Source organism: Eptesicus fuscus, chromosome 8, assembly GCF_027574615.1.
Source record: "Eptesicus fuscus isolate TK198812 chromosome 8, DD_ASM_mEF_20220401, whole genome shotgun sequence".
Lineage (NCBI taxonomy): Eukaryota > Metazoa > Chordata > Mammalia > Chiroptera > Vespertilionidae > Eptesicus > Eptesicus fuscus.
Genome location: NC_072480.1, coordinates 46,362,758 through 46,389,038, shown reverse-complemented (window position 1 = coordinate 46,389,038; position 26,281 = coordinate 46,362,758). Strand labels below are relative to the sequence as shown.

Here is a 26,281-nt window from a genome sequence, read left to right as displayed (position 1 = left end):
GGTCACGCCGGCCAGTTCTCCACCGCCGCGCAAACTTGAGTTACTTTTGCGCGCGGACGGGAACACGGGCGCCCGGGCGATCCGAGCTAGCGGTTTGCAGGGGCGTGGTTGAGGTAGCTGACCCGGGTCCTGTCTTCCTTCCTGATCTCCAGACTCCGAGAGCTGCGGAGCGGCCACCCGACGCCCACAGGAGCCGGCGGCAGCATGCAGCCGCTGCCCAGCCTGTGCGGACACGCCCTGGTGGCCCTGATCCTGGTCAGCGGCGTGGCGGGAGTCCAGGGACAAGAGAAGGGATTCCCACCGACCGGGGCCACTTCGCCGCTTCTGGGGGCCCGAGAGATAATGACACCCCCTACTAAGACCTCCAGGACAACAGGGTCCAACGCCAGCTGGCCGTGGTCGTCCACACCTCCGCAGATGCCTAAAGCAGGGAAGCCGGCTGGAGCCCCGCCTCACGCCCGCCCACCTCCCCCGTGCAAAGGATCCATTGAAATCAAAGAGTCTTTCAAGTACATCAACACGGTGGTGTCCTGCCTAGTGTTCGTGCTGGGCATCATCGGAAACTCCACGCTGCTGAGAATTATTTACAAGAACAAGTGCATGCGAAATGGCCCTAATATCCTGATAGCCAGCCTGGCTCTGGGAGACCTGCTGCACATCATCATTGACATCCCCATCAATGTCTACAAGGTAAAAGGCGCCAGCTACTATCGTGAGGGGAGGGTGACTGGCTAGAGAGCGGGAAATGGGAAAGTCTTTGGCAGGAGCTTGCTCAGGAAGATTCATCCCCCTCCTGAAACTCAGAGTAATCACCGTGACCAAATTTCCTTCTGGTCTCCGGTACCCCCTGCTAAGCGTAGAGCAGTTGTAGTCCCAGACCCGCAGCATCAACATTGCTTGGGAATCTGTTAGAAACGACATTTGATGACCCCACCTCAGACCTGCTCTGGGTGGCACCCAATATGTTTTATTTTGTTGCAAAAGCCCTCCATGTAATTATGATGAACTGTGAGGATTGAGAACCACTGGTCCTGAAGAATCTTGCCCCTAAGTCCAGCTCACTGAGCCCATTCTCCCTGCTCAAAATGTGGTCCCAAAGCAGGATTGATATCACCTAAGTGCGTGTTAGAACTTCAGGTCCATCCCAAACTTACTAAACCAAACCTGCATCTTAAGATTCTTAAGTGACTCATGAACGCTACTAACCTTGGGAAGCATTTTCTTGGGGGACCCTGGTTTTAGGAAACAAATGGCCTAGAAGAAAGAAACCTAGACTGGTGAGTAGGAGAATACAGTTCCCCTGCTGTGAATGACTATACTGATATATATAGATATAGATATATAGATATAGATATAGATATAGATATAGATATAGATATAGATATAGATATAGATATATAGATATATATATATAGATATATATATAGATATATATATATATATATCTATATATATATCTATATATATAGAGAGAGAGAGAGAGAGAGAGAGAGGAATAGAAGGGGAGGGGGGTAGAGAGATAGAAACATCAATGAGAAACATCATCAATTGGCTGCCCCCTGCACACCCCCCTACTGGAGATGGAGCCTGCAAACCGGGCATGCGCCCTGACCAGAAATCAAACCAGTGACCTCTTGGTTCATGGGTCAACACTCAACCCCTGAGCCACACCAGCCCAGCTACTTTTCCTACTTTTTATTGGATGCCTGCAGTGGGCCAAGCACTGGGATAAGTGTGTCACTTTCCTTTACTCCTTCTGACAGCCCACAAGTGAATATTTCTCCATTTTACAGATGATTAATAGTATGTTCAAGTGCTCACAATGAGTTAGAGGTGGAGGCAGGAATCAGGCTAACCTATCAGGTTCCAAAGTGATAGCTGCACCCTACAGATTAGTTCATGGATCAGACCAGGGGCACTCAACTTAAAGTCTGTAAAGAATGGTTTTCAGTAGCTAACATTATTACGTGATCACCACGGGCATCAGAGAAATCAGGCATGGAGAGTAAGGAGAGGACATAAACTCCCACATGACCTAATTCCGGGCGGCTTTGGAACTCCAGACACATCCCAATATTTCTAGGCCTCAGCTTCCTCAATTCTACAATAAGGTTGTTGGCGCCCACTTATTAGGGGGTTTTGGTGTTAAGAAAAATAGCCTCAGTGAAAGAGCTGGAAATTTTTAAAGGACAGTGCCAACAAGTAAAACTGATTTCCCATCATGATCAGCAATAGAAAGTCGCACATAAAAACAGAACTGAAGTGTAAGGAATGGGAATGTGTTTTGCAGATTTGCCTAAAGCTAGTCCTGGATTCAGTACAGGAGGAAAAAAAAAAAAAAAGATGTAGTGTTGGGAAAGATTTGTAAGGGATGCTTTGATCTTGTGGCAGGAGAAATTATCATAAGGCATGCCTTTAAATTGCCTTTCATGAGTCTCTGAAAGTCCTAATTCAAACAGCCATATTATAAGGGCATTCTAGAGACTTCTGAAGTATAGAGATAGGAGTCAGATTTCCATCCAGGCCCTAGAAGGACATACTTAAGTAGGAACAATAGAAGAAATTCTAAATTTCTGCATGACAACAAGTGCTTATGAACTCTTGAGAGTGTTCTGGGAGAAGCACTGGCTGAAATGGGCCCCTTAAATTCAGTCACAGCTCCATTTGGGCCAGAAGTGACCCATTTATTTCTTAAGGAGTCCCACTGACCAAACCTTACCATTCCAACTTGGCAGAGGAATTTGAATTCAACTTATCAAAATGACTTGAGAAACTGTACAGTACAAGGTTTTGTGAGAAATTTTAAAATATGTGAAATAGAATCCCTCTCAAAGAGGAGATTACATCTAGTCTTGCTAGGCTTGCACAGAATGTTGTAAAAAGCCAGCTTAGAGAGGTTCCAGTAAACCCCACATGTTAGACACCTTCCTGTCAGCCAGCAGCTGCGGGACTTATGGAAGCCTGGGCTGAGAACGTTTTCCTTCCGTGTGCTGCTTTCAGACAAGATGTAAGTCAGCTCTGCCAGGACCAGCCTACTTTCTCCATCTGGTCAAATTATTACCTTCAATAAGCCAGAGAATATTCAACCCCCAGGGGGGCACACAGATTTTACTTTCATTTCAAATTCCTTTATGATTTCCCCAGGGAATACCATTTAGTCTGCTAAAGCTGTCACTTTACTTCTGAAATAAACTAATGAGTCATTACAAATCTGGTCTTCTATAATGGTCATAAACAAATCCATCACAAAGAATTAGGTCCCATCACTATGTTTGCCATCATTGAATTCTACATGGTAGTCTTCGGTTGATTTTTATAGTATGCATAAATAGGTGTCATATAACAATAACGACTACCATTTATTATGCATTAGGTACTTGGTTTATTTCATTAAATCACTACAACAAAACATGTGCTCACCCCCCGTTTTATGGAGAAATCACCTGTTGGAGAGGTGAAGTCACGTGCCCAGTCACACCACTAGAAAATGATAAAGGCAGGCTTGAACCCAGGCCAGCTTGCCCTGGACCCTGTGGTCCTCCTCGTTCCCCTGCATTGAGTGATCTCCAACGCCTACACCTTTCTCCAACCTGGAGTGTTGTTATGGCTGCATTGGAGAGCACTGGTGGAATTGTGACACACTCCCACACAGTAGGATACTCAACAAGCATTTTCTGTTTTAATTTGAGTCATGCAAGAATTTCTATCTAGAAATCCCCTTCTAATGGTGGAGTGTATAATACTGATAATAGCTATTTACCAAAGGCTTTATTTACCAAAGCACCTAATCCAGGAGTAGTTAAAAGCCATTTAATGCGCTAAATGATTGTGGCACCATATAAGTAAGTTTTTAAAAATGCATTGAGAATTTCAGAGTAGCCAGGTATTCTACTTCACAGAAAGTAATTTAAGTGAATTATGAATGCCATTTAAATGTATCCTTAAGTGGAGACTTGAATCTCTAAACCAGTGATTTCTAATTTTCTGTTTTCTTGTGGGATGTTATAATTATCTTTGAGAATCCAGCTAATTATTTTTATTACATATAAATAATATGTTATATATAATTTACATATACATTATAATTGATATATAATACACATATATATGCACACACAATTTCTGGGGGCTCATAGAATCCCCAACCCATTTGTTGGCACACCAAATGGAATGAATCTATTCCATTAATCTGGAGTTCAGTAAAGTAGACAAATCACAAAATGTCATAGGTCTTGCTGAAGCCCTAGTCCTTGAGACCGCTATAGATGGGACAGGACATCACAGGGAGGTGCTGCTGTGAGGAACTGGCAAACCTTAGGAAATAGGTCTGCTCTGCCTTGACTCCCTGGAGGACCTAGGACTCTGGAAACTTGTAGGTACAGTCAGTCCTCTCACCAGGTCTCCTGTGTCAGGGAGGAAATCCTGTGTTAAAGGCAGAGAGGTACTGTAGGACTATCAGTAAACTGAAGCTGTCGAAGTGCTTCCAGTATTCATGTAAACATGCTGAAAATAAAAGCCTTTTTCACCTTCTCAGCAACACACAGCAGGGCTGTTACACACTATATTGCATAAGACCATGCAGATGAAAAGTGCAAAATGCAGTCATCCAAATATTTAATATTTATTTATTTATATATATATATATATAATTTATATATATGTATGTGTATACATTTGTGTGTATATAAATATATATGTATATGTATATACTATATATAAAATACATAAATAGATAATAGTGCCTGGCACATAGTAAGCAAATAAATTGGTGTGTGTGTATGAATAAGAATGGAGATTTGTTTAGAATTTTCTTTCAGCTTTTGTCGTTATAGACATGCCTATAAATAACATCTTTGTACATATGCCTTTATACACATGTATGACTCTATCTGAAAGGTAAATTTCTATAATTAGAATTACTGCATCAAACGGTTGTATATTTGTAATTCTGACAGGTATTACCATGTTGGCTCCAAAGTTGTTATACTCTTAGTTTGAATCACTATTTTATATAACATCTCCATAGACATATACAAGTATTGATGTCTATCTCTAATATTTATATAGAGTGTCCAAAAAAAATGTATACACACTTTACAGCTGATAGCTCAATTGATGTTTCTTTCTTTTCAGATTAAACCCATTGAAATTAATAATTATTCAGAGTGTGTATACATTTGTTGGGACACTCTGTATATATATCAATATTTACATGGCCTATATATGTATCTGACCCAAAAGCCAGGGTGTAAGTCTTTGATGTGAGAATGCATCTCTCTTTATTCACAAGCTACTTATTTGTGTCCTTCCTATATAGACTAAAATGAATGGGATAATCTATATGTTTGTTGCCTGTGAGAGTCTATCTGACTACTAGGTTAGCATTAACGTCAAAGCTGTGTGGGAAGCAAAAGAGCTGAGTGCACTTGTGGATGCTGTGAAGGTTTTTATATTGGTTGGTTGGTTGATTAGTTGGTTGGTTGGTCTTAATTTGGTTTAACAGTGATATTCAACAAGCCTTGGTAGCAGTTTAAAGTTAAAATTTCCTTAACTTTTTTTTTTTAACTTCTTAAGAGGTTAAAATTTCTTGAACAAATGATGGGTTTTTTAAATTTTTTATGGATTTTATTTAACAACTAAGAGGCTCAGCGCACGAAATCGTGTGCAGGTAGGGTCCCTAGGCCTACCCTACGATCAGGGCCATCTTCTGTCCGCTTGCCAGTCCCCAGTCCTACCCCAGTGCTGCCACCAACCCGGTTCCCCTTGCCAGTCCCCAGTCCCACCCTGCCACTGCCACCCACCTGGTTCCCCTTGCCAGTCCCCAGTCCCGCCCTGCCGCCACCCACCCAGGTTCCCTGTTTGCCATCTGGTGATCAGTGCCTGTGGGCCAGGGGGAAGGGCGGGACCAAGAGGTGGTCAGTGCTCCTTATAGCATCTGGTCAAGTAGTCATTCTGGATGTTAACGCCATTATGGTCACTGGGCTGACACTCTGTGCTCTATTCACATGAATAACTGAGTTAATGTAGTTAATTCTCAAATATAGCTTCCTTTGCCTGTAAGCAAATTGCTTTTGAAAACAAATCTGCTTGTAAACTGATAAGGCAAATATTGATATGGACATTAGTTTGATAAGGATCTGAGTTAATCAATTGTTCATTGGAGGGAGGTGGAGAGTTTTTTTAAAAGTAGACTGGTGACCTATTGGAGTATGTTTAGATGGCTTTGCTGTTAACTTTGTAGGCTACTATTAGAAGCAAGAGGCTGCCTTCATAGCTCTGAGAGGCAAAACTGCTGATGTTTAACGTTTAACTAGTTTAGGAAGGGATACACCTAACATTAAAATGCTGGCATGTCAAAATGTGGAATTGCTTCACTGAACCCACAAATGAGTTTTGAATCAAGTGACCTTGTCAGGTAATCAGATATTTTCCTCTTGGGACATGATCCAAACTATCTTTCTGAGCAAAGTCACCTTTCTCACTATTTGATCTTAGATTACTTGTAGTAGTTAACAAGTTTGCATGTATTAACTAGTTTCATATGTTAGAAGTAAAAGTTAATGGAACTACATCAAATTTAATTTTTGAAGTTACAATTTTCTGATCAGTAAGCAGAAGTAATGGTATCATTGGTTAGGGGAGCTGCATTTCTTCCAGGATAATAACAGTTTCTATTTCCAGTTAAGTAAGTGAGATATTTTACTAATATTTTAATATTCTGAAATGCTTTATCAAAAGAATTTTGAACCCAAAATAGAACCTAGATACTTCTGAGATTCATTTATTTAAAAAAAAAAAAATAAAATGAAAATTTAAGGAGAACCAATTAATCACATTTAAAGCATTAGCTTTTAAAAAGTATTAATAAAGAGAAAGAGTATTACTTTGAATGATCTCAATTCAATTGTCAAATAAAACTAACATTCCTATCCACCTAGCATAGTGCCTGCACTGGTCAATACAAGTCAAGAGCTGGTTGACAAAAGATATTATACATTAGACATGACAGTGGGGTTTCTCTAACATATTTTTATAATAGTTCAGATGAAAAAGAAGGGGGAAGCTTGCTCCCCTTTCTGTATGAGGATATTGGTCATAAGTGAATAACAGGTCAATAACAGAATTCAAATAATTCAGAAACTCAAGACTTCATCTTCCCAATTTACTGCTTCACACATGGATTCCCATGACAAAATGGTTGGCAAACACTTGGTCTTGGGCAATGAGAGGTTCTTTAGGTTAACTCCATGGTGCTTCTTGTGTTTGCCTTTAATCTATAGCTTGGTCACTTCATAAATCCAAGCCTTTTAAAATGTTGAGGAAATGTTTCTTTCAACGTGGTAAGGCTTCATATCAAAGGCTTTACAAATTTTTTTGTAAATGTCATTCGAGATTGAAGATATTTCCATTGCTGTACAAGAAGAAGACATAGCCAAGACTCTGTTGTTTCAGGGCCAAGACACCATGTTCTTCATTTCACAAAGAAAGCCATATAAGGTTATCTCCGTGTGGCTAATATGCTATAGTTGACTGTTTTTAAAGAAACATGCCAAATGCAAATAAGTGATTAAGTGCTTTAAAGGGTGTTGACAGATAAAGCCTGAGCTGAAATAAGATTCAAGATATAATTTATGATGTGAAACATTCTCTTTCAGTCCTTGACAAAGTTAAAAAGAGGTTGGTTATGTTTGGAAGATAGCTGAGTATGGTGTATGGGTATACAGTTGCCAACAACTTCTCTAATTTTAGACTTCTTTTCTTTCAGTACTTTTATTTTAGAGATTTTTTTTCTTTCTCTTTCCCTATAGATCCACTGGTGAAAATGTAAACAAATAAGAAAATGGTCAAAATGTGGTGATAGACAATAGAAAGAGGATCATTCTTGAGTCAGAAATCTATTAGCAAAGTTGACTTTACTCAAGCGAATTCTCTGTCCCTGAAACTCACAGCCATAGTCCTGTCTTCTGCCCGGTGTCCCTTCTCTACTTCTCTCTTCTTTAGCCCCATCCTAGTTTCCAGAAGGGAGGAAAACCTGCTCTGGATGTTTACATTGCACAGTGTCTTCTTTCTTCTCACTCAGTGCTTTCAGATTATTTTAAAGGGATTTTGGATGCTATAGCAATCAAATGTTTTATCTTAGTAACTTAACAGTGTCCCATAAAGAAATCTCTGAATAGAATAAAGTTTAAGTAAGATGTACAATTCCTTAATAAGGTGTGTTGAATTCATTAAGTTTGAGTCTCTTTCTGAGCTATGAGGCAATCAGATTATAATTATTCAGTTTCTTCAACTGTCACAGTGATCTTCTCAGAAGAACCGGCACAAATAAGTGACTCTAATAATAAGCTAGGTTTGTAAACAGCATTTCTTAATGCTCTTTTGAAATACTTATTGTATCAATGAAAGTTTTTAAGCACAAACTGTAGATCTATATTTTAATTCAGATGATAGGAGAGTAGAAATCCATCTATTTATTTACCTGTTACAGACGTGAGAATAAATATTATTGTAACACTGGTGGGGAAGTATATTTAAAGTGAATTTGAATTTCTCCTATGACAACTCTATTTTTTATCTTTTTCTATCTCTTTGCTACTTTTAGAGATTTTCTTTTAAGAACCTTAGTTCATATACATGGACTTATCACTTTATTTCAGCAACCGTTAAGATTCTTTTCAGAGTTGTGGAAAGCCCTGTTTTGTGGGTGTACATGCAAGAGATTCCTAGGGAGAGAGCCTCTGTTTTGCACAACTCCAGGGGGCACTGTTCACATTCTGGTCTATTAAATGGCACTCCTGGGGAATAAGCTGACATTATCTCTGACCCACATATTTCTAACCCCTATGGCCTAATCTGTAAGAGATTAAATGCATTTTAATGGATGCAGGACGGAATTTGTAATTGATATTTGTCCTCTAGGGTCCTGGTAAAATGTATGTCAAGAAACTATTTTCTATGCACTTGACCAGCAGCTTCCCTTAATTCTCTCTGTAGGTATGAATACAAAAAGAAAAGGAGCTCTGACAAGGAAATCCTTGAATGAGAGTGCCCTACATTATTAAAATGCTAGTTCAAATGCAGAAAAACTCTTATCTGCTTCAGGAAGCAGAGGTTTAAAAACAGAAGAATACACCCTTTTCCAACGTTGCGGAACACAACTACTCCATTATTTCTCTCTTTTGACTCTTACTGTAAAAACATAATACAGTCATTTGAAACAACTGTTCACAGTTCATCACGAGATGGAACGAATAGCAATCTGGCAAAGTAATCCTGGTTTGTCTTCGTTAATACACCGCTCACCCACCCTCTTAAATGATCGTCTCTTGTAGAATCCCTATGCTTTCTGCATCCATCTCCACCAAATTTGCAAATAAAGCCTCCCATAGAATCCCATTAAATAGTGAGAAACACTGGGTTCTGTTTTGTATCAGTCATTTCCTTGACAGGTTTGAGTAGGAGAGAGAGGGTACAAGAGGAATTTTTACTTTTGACCTTTTCCAGCCTGCTTGGAAGGCAGAACTCCAACACCAGAACAGCCAACCTTCACACCTCAAAGCCCTGGCTGTCTGTGACAAGAAAACCTGATCATCTCAAAGGGGGGAAGACATGGATTAGACAAGACAAAATGCAAAGTTTTCTCAATTCTCTAAAGAACTTGTTTCAAATATGAGAACTGAAAAGCTCATGACAAGTTTCATAAGATTTGCTTTCAAATAAAATTCATTCATTCATCCGTTCACTCACTCATTCACCCACTATTCAACAAGCATTTAAATGAGTAACCACTGTATGCCAGGCACTGTGCTAGGCATTAAAAATGTAGTAGAATATTCTGAAACAAGCAGTTATAACTCAGTGTTTGCTCTTAATTAAAAAAAAGAAAGAAAAGGAAATGGTATATATGGTTAATGAGGCAAATGAACATTTGTTAGTGTAAGATGGTTAACTTTGGAATTTCCAAATTTTCTGGGGCTTGATTCCTTTGGGCATTAAGAGCGGTGTGTATTACAGGGTTTTCTCCATTTGATTTCTCAAGAATGTAATTTTTAATTAAAAATAGAATTGAAAAAATGTAAATCCCTACTTGGAAAGATTTTGTAGGACTCACTTAATACCCTTAAAGAAAGGTTATTTATTTTCTGGTCATGTTATTTATTCCTTTAGAAATAAAAATAAACAATTTTGTTACCTAAAAATAATTTTATAATATAAAAATAATTTATTTGGATTTTGCTGTCTTTTTTTCCTTTCTTAAGCAGCTATTCCAACCTAAAGTTATGAAATTATAGCCATCCTTGAATAGAAACCTTATAATCATTTCGGTCATGTCTTTTCTCAATCTAGTGATTATTTATTTATTTGTGTTTATTCATACAAAAGAAATGTGCTAGGGAAGCAGCATTAGTCTAGGGAAAGGAGTTAGCACAAGCATAGGCTATCGCTTGTCACATGAACATCTTATTGCTTATAGGACCCAAAGTAACAAAAGCTCCCCCTTGGATGATCCATCACAATGGGAAAACCAGTGTCAGTTATGGGAGTATATTCTAACTGGTTCACATATGCTAAAGGATAGGTAATAGATATTCAACCCTAATTTTAAACAAGACCTAAAAATTTAATTCATGTGGCAGGGACCTAGAAAAAATATCAAACTCTAATATTTTTTCTTGATTGGAGAAACTTGTTTGATTACATACTTGATTTGTTTTCAGAATTCAGACCTTGCCCTTAAGATAGCTAATTTAATGGCATAAAGCCAAAGGGGAAAAAGAAGAAATATAAAGAGTGAAAATGCCATTGTTGGATTTAAAGTTACAGTTGATCCCTCTTGCAATAAAGAAAATCAATCTCTTCCACAAAGAGAAAAGCTATATTGTTGGACTTCAAATTGTTAAGTGTTGGATGTCATTATTTTTTGTCACTAAATAGTGAAATAATTAATTTCCAGAAATTATAAAAATCCATAAGAACATTTTTAAACCAAATTTTAAAGAGGGCATCTTGATTGAGAGTGGTGTTTTTTTAAACTTCACAGCTTTTCCTTCACCCAGGGCTTTGTTTATCATGAAACAAGAAGTTGTTGTCTTTGCATTTTAAATAAGCTCCAAGCACTAAATTGCTTAAAGACTTTCTTGATGGAGGCCACTCAGAAAGATATGAGAATCAGGAATGGTTTCTGCTATAAGCTATCTGACTTTTCTCAGTGGATCCACAAAGCTTTTTGATCAGAGAGAGGCTGAGACTGTCAAAGTCATCCTCCTCCTCACTACAAAATAATAGAAGTGACAGTGGGCACTCACCTTTTGTGGCCCCTAAGAACCAGCAGCATTCAGGTCTGAGAGGCAGAAATCCTGAAAGCTGATAAAGGCTACTACTGTTCCTTATTTTGTAGTTCCTTTCTTTTTGCAATCGCAGATTAGAAAATTGTAATCTCTCGGTTATGATTAGCTTTCTATCTCTGTGTTGAACTTGAAGAGAATTGTTATAATTTTCAGTTTGTGTTTCCCTATCCTCTGTGATAACTTGGGTCAGAGGTTGAGCCGCAGGCCTCCCAGTGGTATGAAGAGCAATAATCCAGTTTCGAGGCTGAGCCAAAAACAATAGTAACTGCAAAGCAGGGCCTGGACTCAGTGCAGAGCTCATTTTCACTGGCCAGACTTCTTTCCCTTCAGTGGCCTGGGTGCTCATTCATCTTGATCCATCTGATGGCTGTGCTTCTGTGATACTAATATTTGCATATTTGGAAATAGTTTGAGACAATAAGATACTTGAAACTATCAAAAATTTTGGACATTATGTGAATAAAATAGTTTCTTAGAAGAAAGTTTTACTCTATATCTAGATATTTTACCATTGTTTGACACATAGCACTGGGTTTAAAAATACTAATAGTGATGTTAATTCTAAACATTCTTTTTTTCTAAGATCAGCTTCTTCAAAACACTAGGACTCTAGAATCAGACCATGTGGGTTCAAATGTGGATGTATTACTTAAGTGAGTGACCAAGGACAACTGTATTATCTGTCGAATGATGAATAGCAAATTACCCAAAAACTTAATGGCTTGAACAATAAGCATTTATAACTTACACCAAGTCTGTGGTTCAGGAATTCAGGAGCCACTGACTCAAGTTTCTCATGGGGTGCAGTCAAGATATTGGCAGGGGTTGAAGTCATCTGAAGGGTTGCCTAGGGCTGGAGGATCTTTTCTTTTTAAAAAGATTTTTTTATTGACTTCAGAGAGAAAGGAAGAGGGAGAGATAGAAACATCAATGACAAGAGCAAATCATTGTTCGGCTGCCTCCTGCATGCCCCTCACTGGGGACAGAGGCCACAACCCAGGCATGTGCCCTAACTGGAATCGAATCTTGACCTCCTGGTTCATAGGTCCATGCTCAACCATTGAGCCACACCGGCCGGGCTGAAGGATCTTTTTCATTTGCACACCAGGCAAAGTAGCGCTAGCTGTTTTCAGGAGATCTCAGTTCTTTATCATGTTGGCCTCTCTGTAGAAGTGAGTGTTCCCTGGCATGGCAGCTGGCCTCTCCCAGAAAGAGCGATCCAAGAGAGAGCAAGGAGGAAGCCTAATGCCTTTTATGAACTCAGATGTCACACATCATCACTTTTACCACATTCTGTTCATTAAAAGCAAATCATTAAATTCAACCCACATTCAAAGGGAGGGAAATGGTACTTCATATTTTTGAAGGAGTTTTGCTTTCTTCTTCTTCTTTTTTTTCCTGATACATCTAAGGACAATCAGTATGATTAGACAGAATAGTGTCTGGGTAATTTATACCAAGCTGGGTCTGGCAGAGCCCTTGTAACCGGCTGGAACCTATTTTTTCTTGTTTCCGAGGGCAATTGGCAGTTCTTTCAAAGCATCTTGAGGTCATTGCTGGTTCAGACCTGTGATACTTAGAGTCTTCCCCATTTCAGGAAAGGGCTCCACTTTTCACAAGATAAACCTCTTTGAGTTTGCTGACTCCTCACATCTGACATCCAACCCATCAGCAAGTCCTGGTGGCTCTACCTTCAAAATGTATCCAGTCTCTTACTCATTCTCCTCAGCCCCTGGGCACCACACAGTCCAGCTCACCCCAACCTCTCATCAAAGCTTCCTTTCTTGACCCCTTTTAATACTACATTGAGCACCCAGAGTCATCTTTTTAAAAACATAAATAAAATAATTCTATTTTCCTTTTTAAAAACCTTGCAATGTATTTCCTCAAAACAAACAAACAAACAAAACAAAACAAAAATCAAACAATTTGCTCTACAACTTCATCTTCTGGATCACTCCTCAACATTTTCTGCCCTTTTTAGCTCACCCAAATTATTTTGACCTCGCGGTCTTTGCACTAGCTCTTTCCTCTGCCTCAAATGCTCTTTGCATGGCTTACTCTCTTATTTTAGTCAGGTCCTATTCAAATGTTGCCTCTTCAGATAGACCTTGCTGAGAGGCCTACCAGAAAGTGTGGGGAAGCACTGGACTTGGTTGGAAAGTCTGTAAGGAGGAATCTCTGAAAGGTCAGTGGCCTCTGAGGGGACCTTGCCAAAGGTGGCAGACCCTGCCTTGACTTTTCCAAACAAGTATGAGCCCCCGGGTGTTTTACTGGGATCTCTGTGTTTAGACTTCAAAACATCCTTACTTAAAGAACACTTTTTTCAAGGATACTTACCTTGCTATTAGTATCTAGAGGTTAATTTTACTTCAAGTTGTTGCTATAATAAAAGCCTTAATGAGTCAGGTAAACAGGGCTATTTGGTTCCTATAGCCAAGCAGTCCCTTAGCCCTCTCTTTCACAGAAACATGTTTCAGAGTAATCATTCATCCATCACTCAGGGTCTGCGGGTCAGTCCCAGCAAGAAAGCATCCCAAATCCTACCATACTTCCTTAATATGATGACACCTCCTGTGTTATCATCTTCAATATTTATGTGTTTTTTGTCTGCCTCCCTTACTAGACTGTAAGCTCCATAAAAACAAGAAGTTTGCCTTATTCACTGATATGATATGCACCCCGACCTCAGAATGGTGCCTGGCACACAGTTATGAGTCAATTGATTAATGCAGAAATCACAAGATAGAGGCTAGTCGGACCCACAGATATATTTTGTTAATACAATATTATCTGGCAGTGTTTTTTAAAAATATTGTTTAGTTGACAACTTTTATAAATTATGGGATTTCATATAAAAACTAGAGGCCTGATGCACAAATTTGTGCACCAGTGGGGTCCCTCAGCCTGGCCTGTGAGATCAGGCTAAAACCACCTCTCCGACATCCCCAAAGGGGTCCCAGATTGTGAGAGGGGACAGGCCAGGCTGAGGGACCCTACTGGTGCACAATTGGGGCCAGGGAGGGACACGAGAGGTTGGCCAGCCAGGGAGGGACCACAGGAGGTTTCCACAGCATGTCCAGCCTGTCTTGTTCAGTCCTGATTAGCTGGACCCCAGCAGCAAGCTAACCTACCGGTCAGAGCGTCTGTCCCCTGGTGGTCAGTGCACATCATAGTGAGCGGTTGAGTGGCCTTAGCATATCATTAGCATATTATGCTTTGATTGGTTGAATGGATGACTAGACACTTAGCATATTAGGCTTTTATTATATAGGATTTCCAGTTGGGGCTAAAAATTAAGAGTTTTTTTTGTTTTTGTTTTTTTGTATTTAGAGTCCTTTGGCAAAAATTATGTCATGTTTACCAGCAGCTGCTCCTTTTAGACAGGATTTACCCCAGACCCCACCACTCCCTATTATATTCCTGACACCAATGACCTTCTTACCTCTGGTTCCCTTCACTCCTCTGTATTACCTGCCTGGCCCTACAGGCTTTTAGGACCCTAGAATAAGCATATTGTGGTAAGTTTTCCAATATTTGTCCTACAAATAAGTGCAATTTTTCATGTAAAACTTATAAATGAAATTGGTCCCATGTTGGATTCCCAACTCATATTCATACTGAGACACACATTTGGTGCCATTCTAGTTATAGAAAAATCACCCAGCTTAACAAACTTTATAAAGAACTTCACTAATAAAAGAAAGGAAAGACTCCATTGTGTTTCAAAACAGTTTTTACTTTTAGAAGGTTATTTTTAAAAACATTAAAAAAGAAAACATAGATTTCAAATACTTTTCTTTATTTTCAAAACCTCATGAACATTCAATCCAGATGTTTACCTAAAGTGATTCATTTACCAGTGTGGGGCACACCCAGTTGTCCTGAGAAAGAAAATAACTGAGTTTAACAATAGATGGTTACACAGTCTGAAGTCAGATCTAGAAAATACATATATGTATATAAGAGCAGTAACTATGTCTTTTTCCTCATTGTATAACCAGTGCCTATGTATATATTAGGGACTTGAATATATAGTAAGCATCTGTTATGTGTCAGGAACTGGATTTAGCAGTTGCAGAACCCATATTCTGTCAAATTTCTAGAAGTGCCAGACAGCAAAAACTAAACAAAACAAACAAGTAAATATGATTGCATAAGCAGTAGAAGTTGATAAGCACTATAGATAAAAAAGAAAGTGGAGTAGGGTAAGGTGGGAGGGGACGCCTGACTGATTACTGTTGTTAATAGTGTGGTCAGGGTAGGTCATGTTGAAAAGATGAGATTTGAGCAAAACCAAAGGGGGCAAGGGAGTTTTCCCTGTGGGTCTGTGGGGAAAGAGACTTTCAGGATAAGGAAAGATCTAGAGTAAAGCCCAAAGGCAGCAGCATGCCTACTCAGGCTGAGTTACTATGCAGTCACGTAATTGACTAAGGTAAAGAATACATTCTTTGTTCTTTACCTTAGTCAATTATTAGGTAAATTGACCAATAAGAGAACTGTGTTCTTACTAACTAGGGAACATTTATCACCTATTTTAAATTAAATTATTTTGATTTGACCATGACCTAAGCATTGGGAACTCCATAACAGTGTAAGAGACATTCTTAGAACTTTAGCTTCACAATTGTAAGGTGAGCTGGCCCCAGTTGGCCCCTCGGCGGAAATCCTGACCCTAAGCTAATATAGATGCATAACAAACTCTTGTGAACTGGCTGCATTTTCTTTTATTTTTTTCAATATGTCTTCATTGATTTTAGAAGGAGAGGAAGGGAGAAGGAAAGAGAGATAGAAACATCAATGAGAAAGAAACATTGATTGGCTGCTTCCTGCATGCCCTCTGCTGGGGATGCAACCTGGCATGTGTCCTGACCAGGAAACCAACTGGTGACCTCCTGGTGCATGGGACAATGCCCAACCAACTGAGCCACATTGGCCGGGCTAGCTGCATATTCATTATTCCCAGCACACTCTCCTGTTTCATATATCAAACATTGGTGCTTTTCAAAGGAGTAGTCCATGAGGAAAAGAATAAGAACTGAAATTTGTTAGCTTACTCTGCATGTTAAGTACTCTCTGCTACCTAATGCAGTTCAGAGGATGCCTCATGAAAATCTCCCTAATAGAGCTTCATGTCTCCTCAATGCAGCTACTCGCAAGGGACTGGCCCTTCGGAGTTGAGATGTGCAAGCTGGTGCCTTTCATACAGAAGGCCTCTGTGGGGATCACTGTGCTGAGTCTGTGTGCTCTGAGCATTGACAGGTAAGAGCATATATTTAAGTCAGGTATATCCTGAACACTCTATAGTAACTGCTATGTTACTTAGAAAATAGCTATGGAATTCACGAAAACCAGGCTCTGCCAGGTGGACAAACACTTCTATTTCGTTCTTCAGGTATCGAGCCGTTGCATCTTGGAGTCGAATTAAAGGAATTGGGGTTCCAAAATGGACAGCAGTAGAAATTGTTTTAATTTGGGTGGTCTCTGTAGTTCTGGCTATCCCTGAAGCTGTGGGTTTTGATATGATTACCACTGACTACAAAGGAAGTCCTCTGCGAGTCTGCATGCTTCATCCCGTTCAGAAAACAGCCTTCATGCAGGTAAACTTTACTCCCCCCTCCCCTCCTTTCTGTTCTCACCTTATAAATATTTAACTATTTTCCCCCTGATTTCTCCTCCTTGAAAGTTATTGATTTATGACTGTCCTTGGCATAAATTAAGAGTGTAGGTCCCAGGACTGCAGGGTTAACAATGACTAACGACCTAAGCTGCAAGAAGCTGGGTGCCTATTTCTCCAAAAATCCCCTGGCATTCAGAGATACAGATAAACCAGGTTCACATGAGAAAATCAATCTGAATTTATAGCTTTTCTACTCAAATCCCCACAAGGACCAGCAACTACTACTTTTTTTTGCATAAGACAGCACAGCAGTCCTCAGAGGGTGTAGATAGTGCAGTGATTGATCAAGTAGAAGTTGCCCTGGTATAGATGGATTCTGAATGGCAAGCCTGTCCCCTCTAAATGGAAAGATATCATTGCAAAGAAGCTTTCATCTTGGCCATTTATTCAAGAATGTTTAATCAGGTGATAGGAAAGGGATGGTAATGCTGGTCACCAGAAGATAGATCCTAAGTGTAAAAAGCTCTTCCCAACAGAATGAGTGAAGAAGAGTTCATGCAAAGGGGGCTCATCTAAGGATCACCAATAATTATTTTCCATTTCATAACTAAGAAGACTATATAAAACTTTATGAATTCTATATATTATGATAATCAAAAGATTAAAGAAGGATATTAATGTAAAATTGAGAATGAAATTGCTGTCTTGTTTCTTATTAGTTAAAAGGGGGAAAAGTACTGCATGGATTGTATAAGTTCTGCTCCCACACAGACGTATCAGGAGTAACAATTTTTAAAAAGAACAGGAGAAAAAAAAGAGAGAGAGAAAAGGTCGCTTTGATTTTTTTTTAATTGATTGGTTAGATTTATACATTACAGAGCTAAATGATTAACATAGACCTTTTTTTTGTATCTGTTTTTCCCATGAAATAAATGTGTTAAAAAGTGAAAATTTCCCTTAAACACTATGATATTTTTACATACTCAGATGTAGTATTTCATACAAAGAATAGCTTAAGGAAAACTAGTTTGTGTGAAGACAAAAGTATCTGAATTACCAAATATTTTAAATTCTAACTGATTATAGTTTAAAACATATGTATAGCCCATTGCCATTGGAGAACTGAAATGCCTTTTAGGAAAAGTTTGTTTTATTTAATATCAGTATTTAATTATTTGTTCACATGTGACCTGAAAGAGTTATCTAGTGTTTATAAAATAGATCTAGAGTACTGTAGTAAATAATTATTCCATGATGATTTTTTTTTAAATTTAACATTTGGTATATAGAAGTTTCTTACAGAGAATATTAATCATAAAATTCTCTCTTCCCACAGACTCAGATAGAGAGCAGGCAGACAGCTCTTGTGGGAGGGTTATTGGGGGGTGGAGAGGTTGAGAAAAAAATAAAATAACTGATGGACATGGACAACAGTGTGGTAATGGGGAGTAAGGGCGACTAGTGGAGGTAGAAGAGGGTATGGGGGGATAAATGGTGATGGGAAAAATAAAATAAAATAAAATAAAATAAAATAAAATAAAATAAAATAAAATAAAATAAAATAAAATAGGACATTCTCTCTTCCCCATAGTTTTACCAGACAGCTAAAGATTGGTGGCTATTTAGTTTCTATTTCTGCTTGCCATTGGCCATCACTGCACTTTTTTATACCCTGATGACCTGTGAAATGTTGAGAAAGAAGAGTGGCATGCAAATTGCTTTGAATGATCACTTAAAGCAGGTAAGAAAGTAGAACTATTTCTAACTCATGATTATAATTATGATTATGGTTATGAATAACAAAAGTATTATGATGATAAATTAAAATTATTATATACTAGAGTATATCTCCTTTTTCTTGCTCAGGTATTCTTTTATATAACCTATCTAAATATAGTCTGTATAATCTAAAGAATCTAGATAGAGCTATTACTTTTTAAATATGAATCTCTAGTCATTTTAGTTTTAATTCATATTAATTATTCAATTTAAAGCTCAGTGTCCTGAATTTTTGCAAACGCCACTGACCTTTGTATACAATATTAAATATTTGGTTTGGGAAAGGAGAACACTGTGATTACAATGAGCCATCATCTCAGGGTCTGACTATGTTTTTATTTCAGAGACGGGAAGTGGCCAAAACAGTATTTTGCCTGGTCCTTGTCTTTGCCCTGTGTTGGCTTCCCCTTCACCTCAGCAGGATTTTGAAGCTCACTCTCTATGATCCGAATGATCCCAATAGATGTGAACTTCTAAGGTAAGAAAAGTAAAATAGAGATAGTTTCTAAATAAATGCTATGCAGAAGTTTTCATTGATCCTTTTCATAGGCAGAAAGAGAAAGTAGTATTTTTCTGATCCTTAGGGAGCAATTAAGATTCCCATTTTTTACCTTCACTTCTATTTTAAAGGAAAGAGTAAAGGGGACTTAGAGAACACTCGGAACAGAGAGCCAGAATTATCCACATAAGTGTGTGGCATGCTTGGAAATATCCAGCCTGATTCTCCTTTGCACATTGTAAAACTTCCCTTTTCAGCCAGCCCCAGCACTTCCAAATACAATTTTGTTTTAAAGGGGAGAATTGGGCACAGTATGAGGGAGGGTGTGTGGGATGACAGAGACAGAGAATAAGAAAAAGAGAGACAGAGGGACAGGGAAGTCACTATCAGCAAAGACCAGTAATAAAGTCAAAACCATGTGTATATGGGTAATTTTTTTTCTTCATAAAAACACAAAAGTCTGTAAAGAATATGTGCTCAGAGCAGCATATTTTTCACAGACAGGTTTTGGGTTATTTTTGCAGCTTTTTGTTGGTATTGGACTACATCGGCATCAACACGGCCTCCCTGAATTCCTGCATTAATCCAATAGCTCTGTATTTGGTGAGCAAAAGATTCAAAAACTGCTTTAAGGTAAGAGAGTATTCCAAAATAAAAAGGTCTTTTTAATCTGGCTTCAAATATATCTCTTCTAATCTATTAATATTTCTATTCAGAGAGCTCTAGTAAATTTACAGTTTTCCCTTGTCATTAGACCATGGGTGATTTTTAAAAATATGACTCTTGCTCACATATCACTATAGTTGATTTCTGCCTAGTCAACCACTCCTTACTGCTTCAACCAATCAGTTGTACTTACAATTGCTTATAAAATTAATAAAAATTACATGCGTTGATGTCTAAAAGACATCATGTTATGAATAAGAGCTAAACATGAATTAAATGCACTGATCTCATTTGGAGTAGATTTTGGACTGACTGTACAGTACAATTCGGAGTATAACTACATTAGTCTCTTTTGCACATGGACATGGGAAGAGCAAATCAAACAAAGAAACTGAATTCAGGTTCCATCTCTTCTTTTCCAACCTCTTAGCAGAGATATGCTGCTTGATGTGGAATATGTTTAGTTATTTCTCATCTGGTCGCTTGCATTGTTACATTCATATGCCCATCCATTCACTCCTTCAACAATCTAGCATAGAAGAAAGTATTTCCTCCCCTTCAGTGGGAATGATCCATTTGTCCCTGGTAGTTCATTATTGGAAAGTCAAGAACTTAGCTTTCTTGTAAACTCTAAGGCAGTCTAGAAAAGTCTTTGCCCACTCATAAACTCATAGATTTTAGTGCTAGGAGATAATGTACATTAAGACCAACTCCCTCATTTTATAGAACAGAAAACAATGGGCCTTCCATTTCCTTATACATATAGATTCTCAGAAAACAAACAGAAGAAACTAAGTTTTGAATATTTAAAAATCCAGGAAAAAATGGATAAATAAAACTGAGACACTTATACACTTTATAGTGTATCATGTAACAGTATTGAATTGGCACATGAGAACAGCATGTGGCTGAAAACACTGGCAATGTAATATTAAGTTCATTGATATGGAAAGATGTCTATGACACTGTCAAGTGAGAGAAAGCCAACTGTGAATAGTACATATAGTATAATTTTATTGAAATTAATTATGCACATAATTCCACACACATGTTCATATACAGTCATGTATACACTGAGTGGCCAGATTATTATGATCTCTGAATGCATAATAATCTGGCCATTCAGTGTGTGTGTGTGTGTGTGTGTGTGTGTGTGTGTGTGTGTGTATATATATATATATATAAATATATATATATATACATACATATACATATGCATATGTAAAATAAATAAATATATATTTTAGAGGCCCGGTGCATGAATTCATGCATGGGTGGGGTCCAGCCAGCCTGGCCAGGGGGAGGGGACATGGGCCATTGGCCGGCCTGCCTGCTGGTCAAACTCCTGGTTGAGGGGACAATTTGCATATCAGCCTTTTATTATATAGAATATACACTGAGTGGCCAGATTATTATGCATTCAGAGATCATAATAATCTGGCCACTCAGTGTATATGTATATGGTGATATTTCTGCTTGCATAGGAAAAAGTCTTGTTTTACATATTTATAAAAAATTAAGAGTATTTCTCAAGTAGCCAAGAGTAAATATCAAGAATTAAGAGTGGCTTTCTCTTTTTATGTTAATTAAAAGGTAGGAATTTTAATTTTATACATTTTTCCTTCTTTGTATCTTCTAGCTTAAAAATTATTATCATATGCTACTTATGTAATTGTATGTTTTTTAAAAATATATATTTTTATTGACTTCAGAGAGGAAGGGAGAATGAGAGAGATAGAAACATCAATGATGAGAGAGAATCATTAATTGGCTGCCTCCTGCACACTTCTCACTCAGGATTGAGCCCACAACCTGGGCATGTTCTCTGACCGGGAATGGAACCATGACCTCCTGGTTCACAGGTGATGCTCAACCACGCACCATGCCTACTGGGCTAATTACATGTTTTTAAGTGAAAAAATAAGAGAGGATGGAATGAAAGTGGCCCAAGAATTCCCAATCATGCAAAGAAAGTCAGAACCCTAGGGAGTAGGAGGAGTCGTGACAGGATAACGGATGTAAATATATAATGAGTGACTTTGTTTTGTGCAGTCATGCTTATGCTGCTGGTGCCAGTCATTTGAAGAAAAACAGTCTCTGGAGGAAAAGCAGTCGTGCTTAAAGTCCAAAGCCAATGACCAAGGATATGACAACTTCCGTTCCAGTAATAAATACAGCTCATCTTGAAGGAAGGAATCATCACTTAATTCCACGTTCCTCATTTTGGACAGAAGTGATTAAGACAATGAGGCATTTGCCAAATCAAAACAAACTGTGTTTGCACACAAAAATGTAAAAATTTAAGAGTGATTATTTTCTTAACACTCACAGTTACACATGACATTTTAGAAGCTGTTTACAGTCTAAAAAGAAAAGCAGTGAGAATGAAGAAAGCTTCATTGTGAAAGCTCTTAATTTTTTACAGTCGGCACTTCAATGTAGCTCTTAATAACTTACAGTATATCCATACATTACTTACATTTAAATTGAGCTCACTCAGAATTTCTATTAGAGATTTATTTTTAAATTAATATGAATCTGATATAAAAAATGTGTCACTGTAAAACAGAATTTTTAAATGAAGTTTAAATCAATTAATTAAAAATTTTAATAATTCTATTTTAAAAACTCTTATTAATAATGTCATACCACTGGTTGAATTATTATTGGATACAAAATGTATAAGCAGTTTAGCCGGTGTATTTTTTTTTTTTTTTTTACGTTGGGAACATTTAAATGATCAGAAGAAAGTATCAAAAAGATACAAATTTTTGAAAGTCATTTAACTTTTTACATTCACGTGATATCAAATGTCACAAACAGAAAGAGAGAAAGTTGAGAATGCTATCCCCAAAGGCTACTTCAAAATCTCTCATTTAAGAACTCTGCAAAGAAAATGCTACCTACAATTTTTTCAGGATTCTCAAAACATTCTTTTAATATTACTATTGTAGTTTAAATACTACTTGTTTAGTTTTCTCATCCGTAAATACTTTGCTACAATACACAATGTGTAGATGATTAAACTAAGGGCAGGTCCCAGGTCCCTATCCCTACAATGGAGGGATGCTAGTAACCCCACGATGGACAGAATGTGACTTGCCTGGAGCAGTGTTCACATGGCAAAGGAGAAGGCAGCATCCTCACTCCTGCTGTAGATAAAATGGTCTCTGGCATATGCATAATAGGGGAGTTAGAATAATATTTTTTAAGATCACACAAATTAGGCAATTTAACAGCTTATTACTAATTTTTATGTTATTTTTGTAAGTAACTAATAGAAAAAAGTTCTTGACGTGGTGCTTTTCTGTCACAGGCAAAACTGTCTTTTTGAGACAATAAGAACGTCTTACTTTGTGCATTCTTGCTTAATTCTTTCATCTCTGTAGCAAAATGCCTTATGTTAACTTGGGATGAGATGTGTATGAAAGCACAAGAGAAAATGAGAGAGGAAATGAGGTGGGGGTGGGAAGTAACCCCTGGGGACAGAGTCCCATTCTTAGCCTGACTTTCGTCACTGCCCGGTCACATAGATGCAAAAGGTCCTGATTCAGTTCCAGCGAAACACAGTGCAATGTTCTCAGAGTGACTTCAGGAACAAATTGGGCCCCAGAGCTTTAACTCATTCTTAAAATATAACAGAGTTTCCACTTTATTTTCTTTTGGTAATCCAGGGCCACATGTTGGAAATAAACTAGCCATGTTGCTTTCTGCCAGCATCTAATTGATGATACAGCAAACCAAATCCCAACAATGTGGCCCCAAAGAAAGGACAATAATTAATTCACATGCCACCTGAATTCTATTTACAAATCCCTCACGGTCTTTTTTTTTATTATTAATTTCTTCCCAATCATTGCCTGTTATCACAAAAGACATTTCAAACTTTGGATTTTAAGCAAAATAAAAAAAAAAATAGACTAATATTTTCACAGTTTGTTAATATATTTTTATTTAAGTTTTAGCTCATTTTTATTATCATAAACTGAGTTTTGTTTTTTTTCTCCTCATTTACATCCTTAATAGTCTTTCTTCATGTCAGAATCGTGGTCTGTAAGCATTTTGCCAGATTTTAAAATTGCACACAGAGTATATAAAGACACTATTTTTCATAGAAATTGTGTTCTCCAGCTTTTCTAAAAATGTTTGGTTCAAAATGTGAACATGATTTCTTGGCATAATTAAGATCAAGATAGGAAAAGTTACCACTGTTTAACCTTAAGACATATTTCCTAGTATTAATTGTACAATATAGCAACAGACAAAAATAGTGTTAACATGGGCATTAAAATATAAAATATTTATAAGCAATTTTAGCCTATTTTCTCCTTTATACATTGCTAATAGGGGTGCATGTTCAAACACCTTTTAGTATTGACAGCTTATATATGACCAAAGGATTATAGTTTGTAGCAAAGCATGTTTATGCTGTGACTAACTTTAGAAAATTGTAATGATCATGTAAAATAATTATATATTTGTTTTTCTGTAGTCACTTAAAGTGGCAACTACTATAATCATGGATTCCTTATTATGAAAACAGAATTAATAAAAAGTTTAATTGTTTTTAAAAAAGACCAACTTGTTTTTCATTGTGCAAGCAATAATTTATTAAATGCTAATTGAATAAGTGTTTAAAGGAAATACAAATATTATAAGTAGACAATATTTATGTCAAACATACAATTATCAAAGAAATATGAAAGGTTTTAAATTAAAATGTCAAATTTCAGGTCTCTAGGCTGTGTTGTTGCTATATTTCATTGTTTCGAGTAACCAGATATACATACAGACATTTAGTTCTCCAAGGTTGATTACCTGGCTGATAGTTTTCAATGGCTTTTTATGTCTGTCTTTTTCTGGTGGCCTGCTTCTGAAGCATGTCACTGGCTAATCAGTATTGTACCATACGTCAAAGGTGAAAGGTTGAAATGAGATTTGAGGATTACTCGTTTTATTTCACAAGCTTCTTTTGAGTCTTCACTCTGTTCAAGGTGGGATGAGATTAATAAAAGGCAAGATTCCTACTTGAGAAGAGACAAATGATACCAAAAGCTAACACAAGCAAAATGAAGTGCGAACTACATAACTGAATACTGACTACTCTTGAAGATCACTTCTATGTCTCACCGCACATATCCCTTTCTTCACCTGCCAAACATAATCAAGAATTAGTATTAACTTTTTTTCTCAGGTAATTGTGTTAAACTCAAAGGTTTCTGTGATTTATCCCTGACCTTTGCTAGATTTCAGCTGCCTAATCTCAGCTAGCACTTGGAGATAATGTATTCTGAATTCCAGAGGCTCTTTGAAAAGTACAGGAAAGGAAAGTGTAGGTAGTGTTCACTTTTAAGTAATCACCAAAAAGTTGTTGTTGACTAACAATAATAATGATGCCATACAATTTATTACAGTAAATTAGGCAAAATAACTGTAATGTAGATTCTTGGAAGAAAACTAAGAAATGTGGCAGCCCTAATATGGAAATGTCTAGAAATCCAAATAATGCGGAGACTAAGCTTGTGAAGAGCAATGACGCTGGACTTCTTGCTCTCTGTCATTGGTCAGCCTCAGAAATGGCAATATTAAATAACAGATCAAATAAGTACACCCAGATTGGAAAAATCTTGCTGGACACTTCCAAGATTCATGGCTTACTTGAGCACAGGGAATAATGCCATCACACTAGGAAGAGAGTATTTTGAATAGAGAAAGCTTGCTAAGTAAAAGACATATGATATCCTTGATTGTTTTGGCAATGTGGTTGACCTCAAGTCAGTTAATATCGCACAGCCTCAGTTTAATTATCTATAAAATATAAATAGTAATATTCACAGCTTCATTCTTATATCAAATCAACAAATGTTGAGTTGAATTACTATATATTTAGTGTACTCTCTAAAATATACAAAAATGCAGAAATAATAGTCTCTGCCCTCCAGAAACAGATCCTACCTAATAATAGACAAATATGCAAATTGACCATACCTTCGCTATGCCCATGATTGGCCAGGAGACGTGGGGGGGGTGGGACTCGGGGTGGCCGGGGTAGCTGATTGGGCCGGCGGGACGCTGAGCTGCGTTGCCAGCAGCGGCACGAGCTCAGCGTCTGCACCATAGCTGTGCTGCGGCACAGAAGGGGCCTCTGGGGCAGCGAGCTGACGTCCCGCCTCGCGGACCATCAAAAGTGGGGGAGCTGAGTGCCTGAGCGGACAGGCACTCAGCTCCCCCACAATCGAAAGCAAAAGTGTGGGAGCTGGGTGCCTGTCCGCTCAGGCACCAGGCCTTTCAGAAGCCTCCGGCATGGCATAGTGCACCAGTGATCAAAAGCAAAAGCGTGGGAGCTGGATGCCTTTCTGCTCAGGCACC

General features: G+C 37.9%; 1 protein-coding gene across 1 annotated transcript; it reads left to right on the top strand.

The window, feature by feature from the left end:
• EDNRB (endothelin receptor type B) lies at positions 1 to 24,481 on the top strand. The gene is made up of 7 exons (XM_028148985.2): positions 1 to 690; positions 16,498 to 16,610; positions 16,744 to 16,948; positions 18,560 to 18,709; positions 19,092 to 19,225; positions 19,771 to 19,879; positions 21,965 to 24,481. Exons 1-7 carry the CDS (start codon positions 205 to 207, stop codon positions 22,097 to 22,099), a joined length of 1,332 nt encoding a protein of 443 aa, XP_028004786.1. The 5' UTR covers positions 1 to 204; the 3' UTR covers positions 22,100 to 24,481.
• The last annotated feature ends 1,800 nt before the right edge of the window (positions 24,482 to 26,281 follow it).

Excerpts from the sequence above, each read along its gene's own strand:
- EDNRB (XM_028148985.2), top strand. The coding sequence starts at position 205 with ATGCAGCCGCTGCCCAGCCTGTGCGGACACGCCCTGGTGGCCCTGATC. Across the intron at positions 691-16,497 it reads TCCCCATCAATGTCTACAAG|CTACTCGCAAGGGACTGGCC; the intron begins GTAAAAGGCGCC and ends TCCTCAATGCAG. Across the intron at positions 19,226-19,770 it reads AATAGATGTGAACTTCTAAG|CTTTTTGTTGGTATTGGACT; the intron begins GTAAGAAAAGTA and ends TTATTTTTGCAG.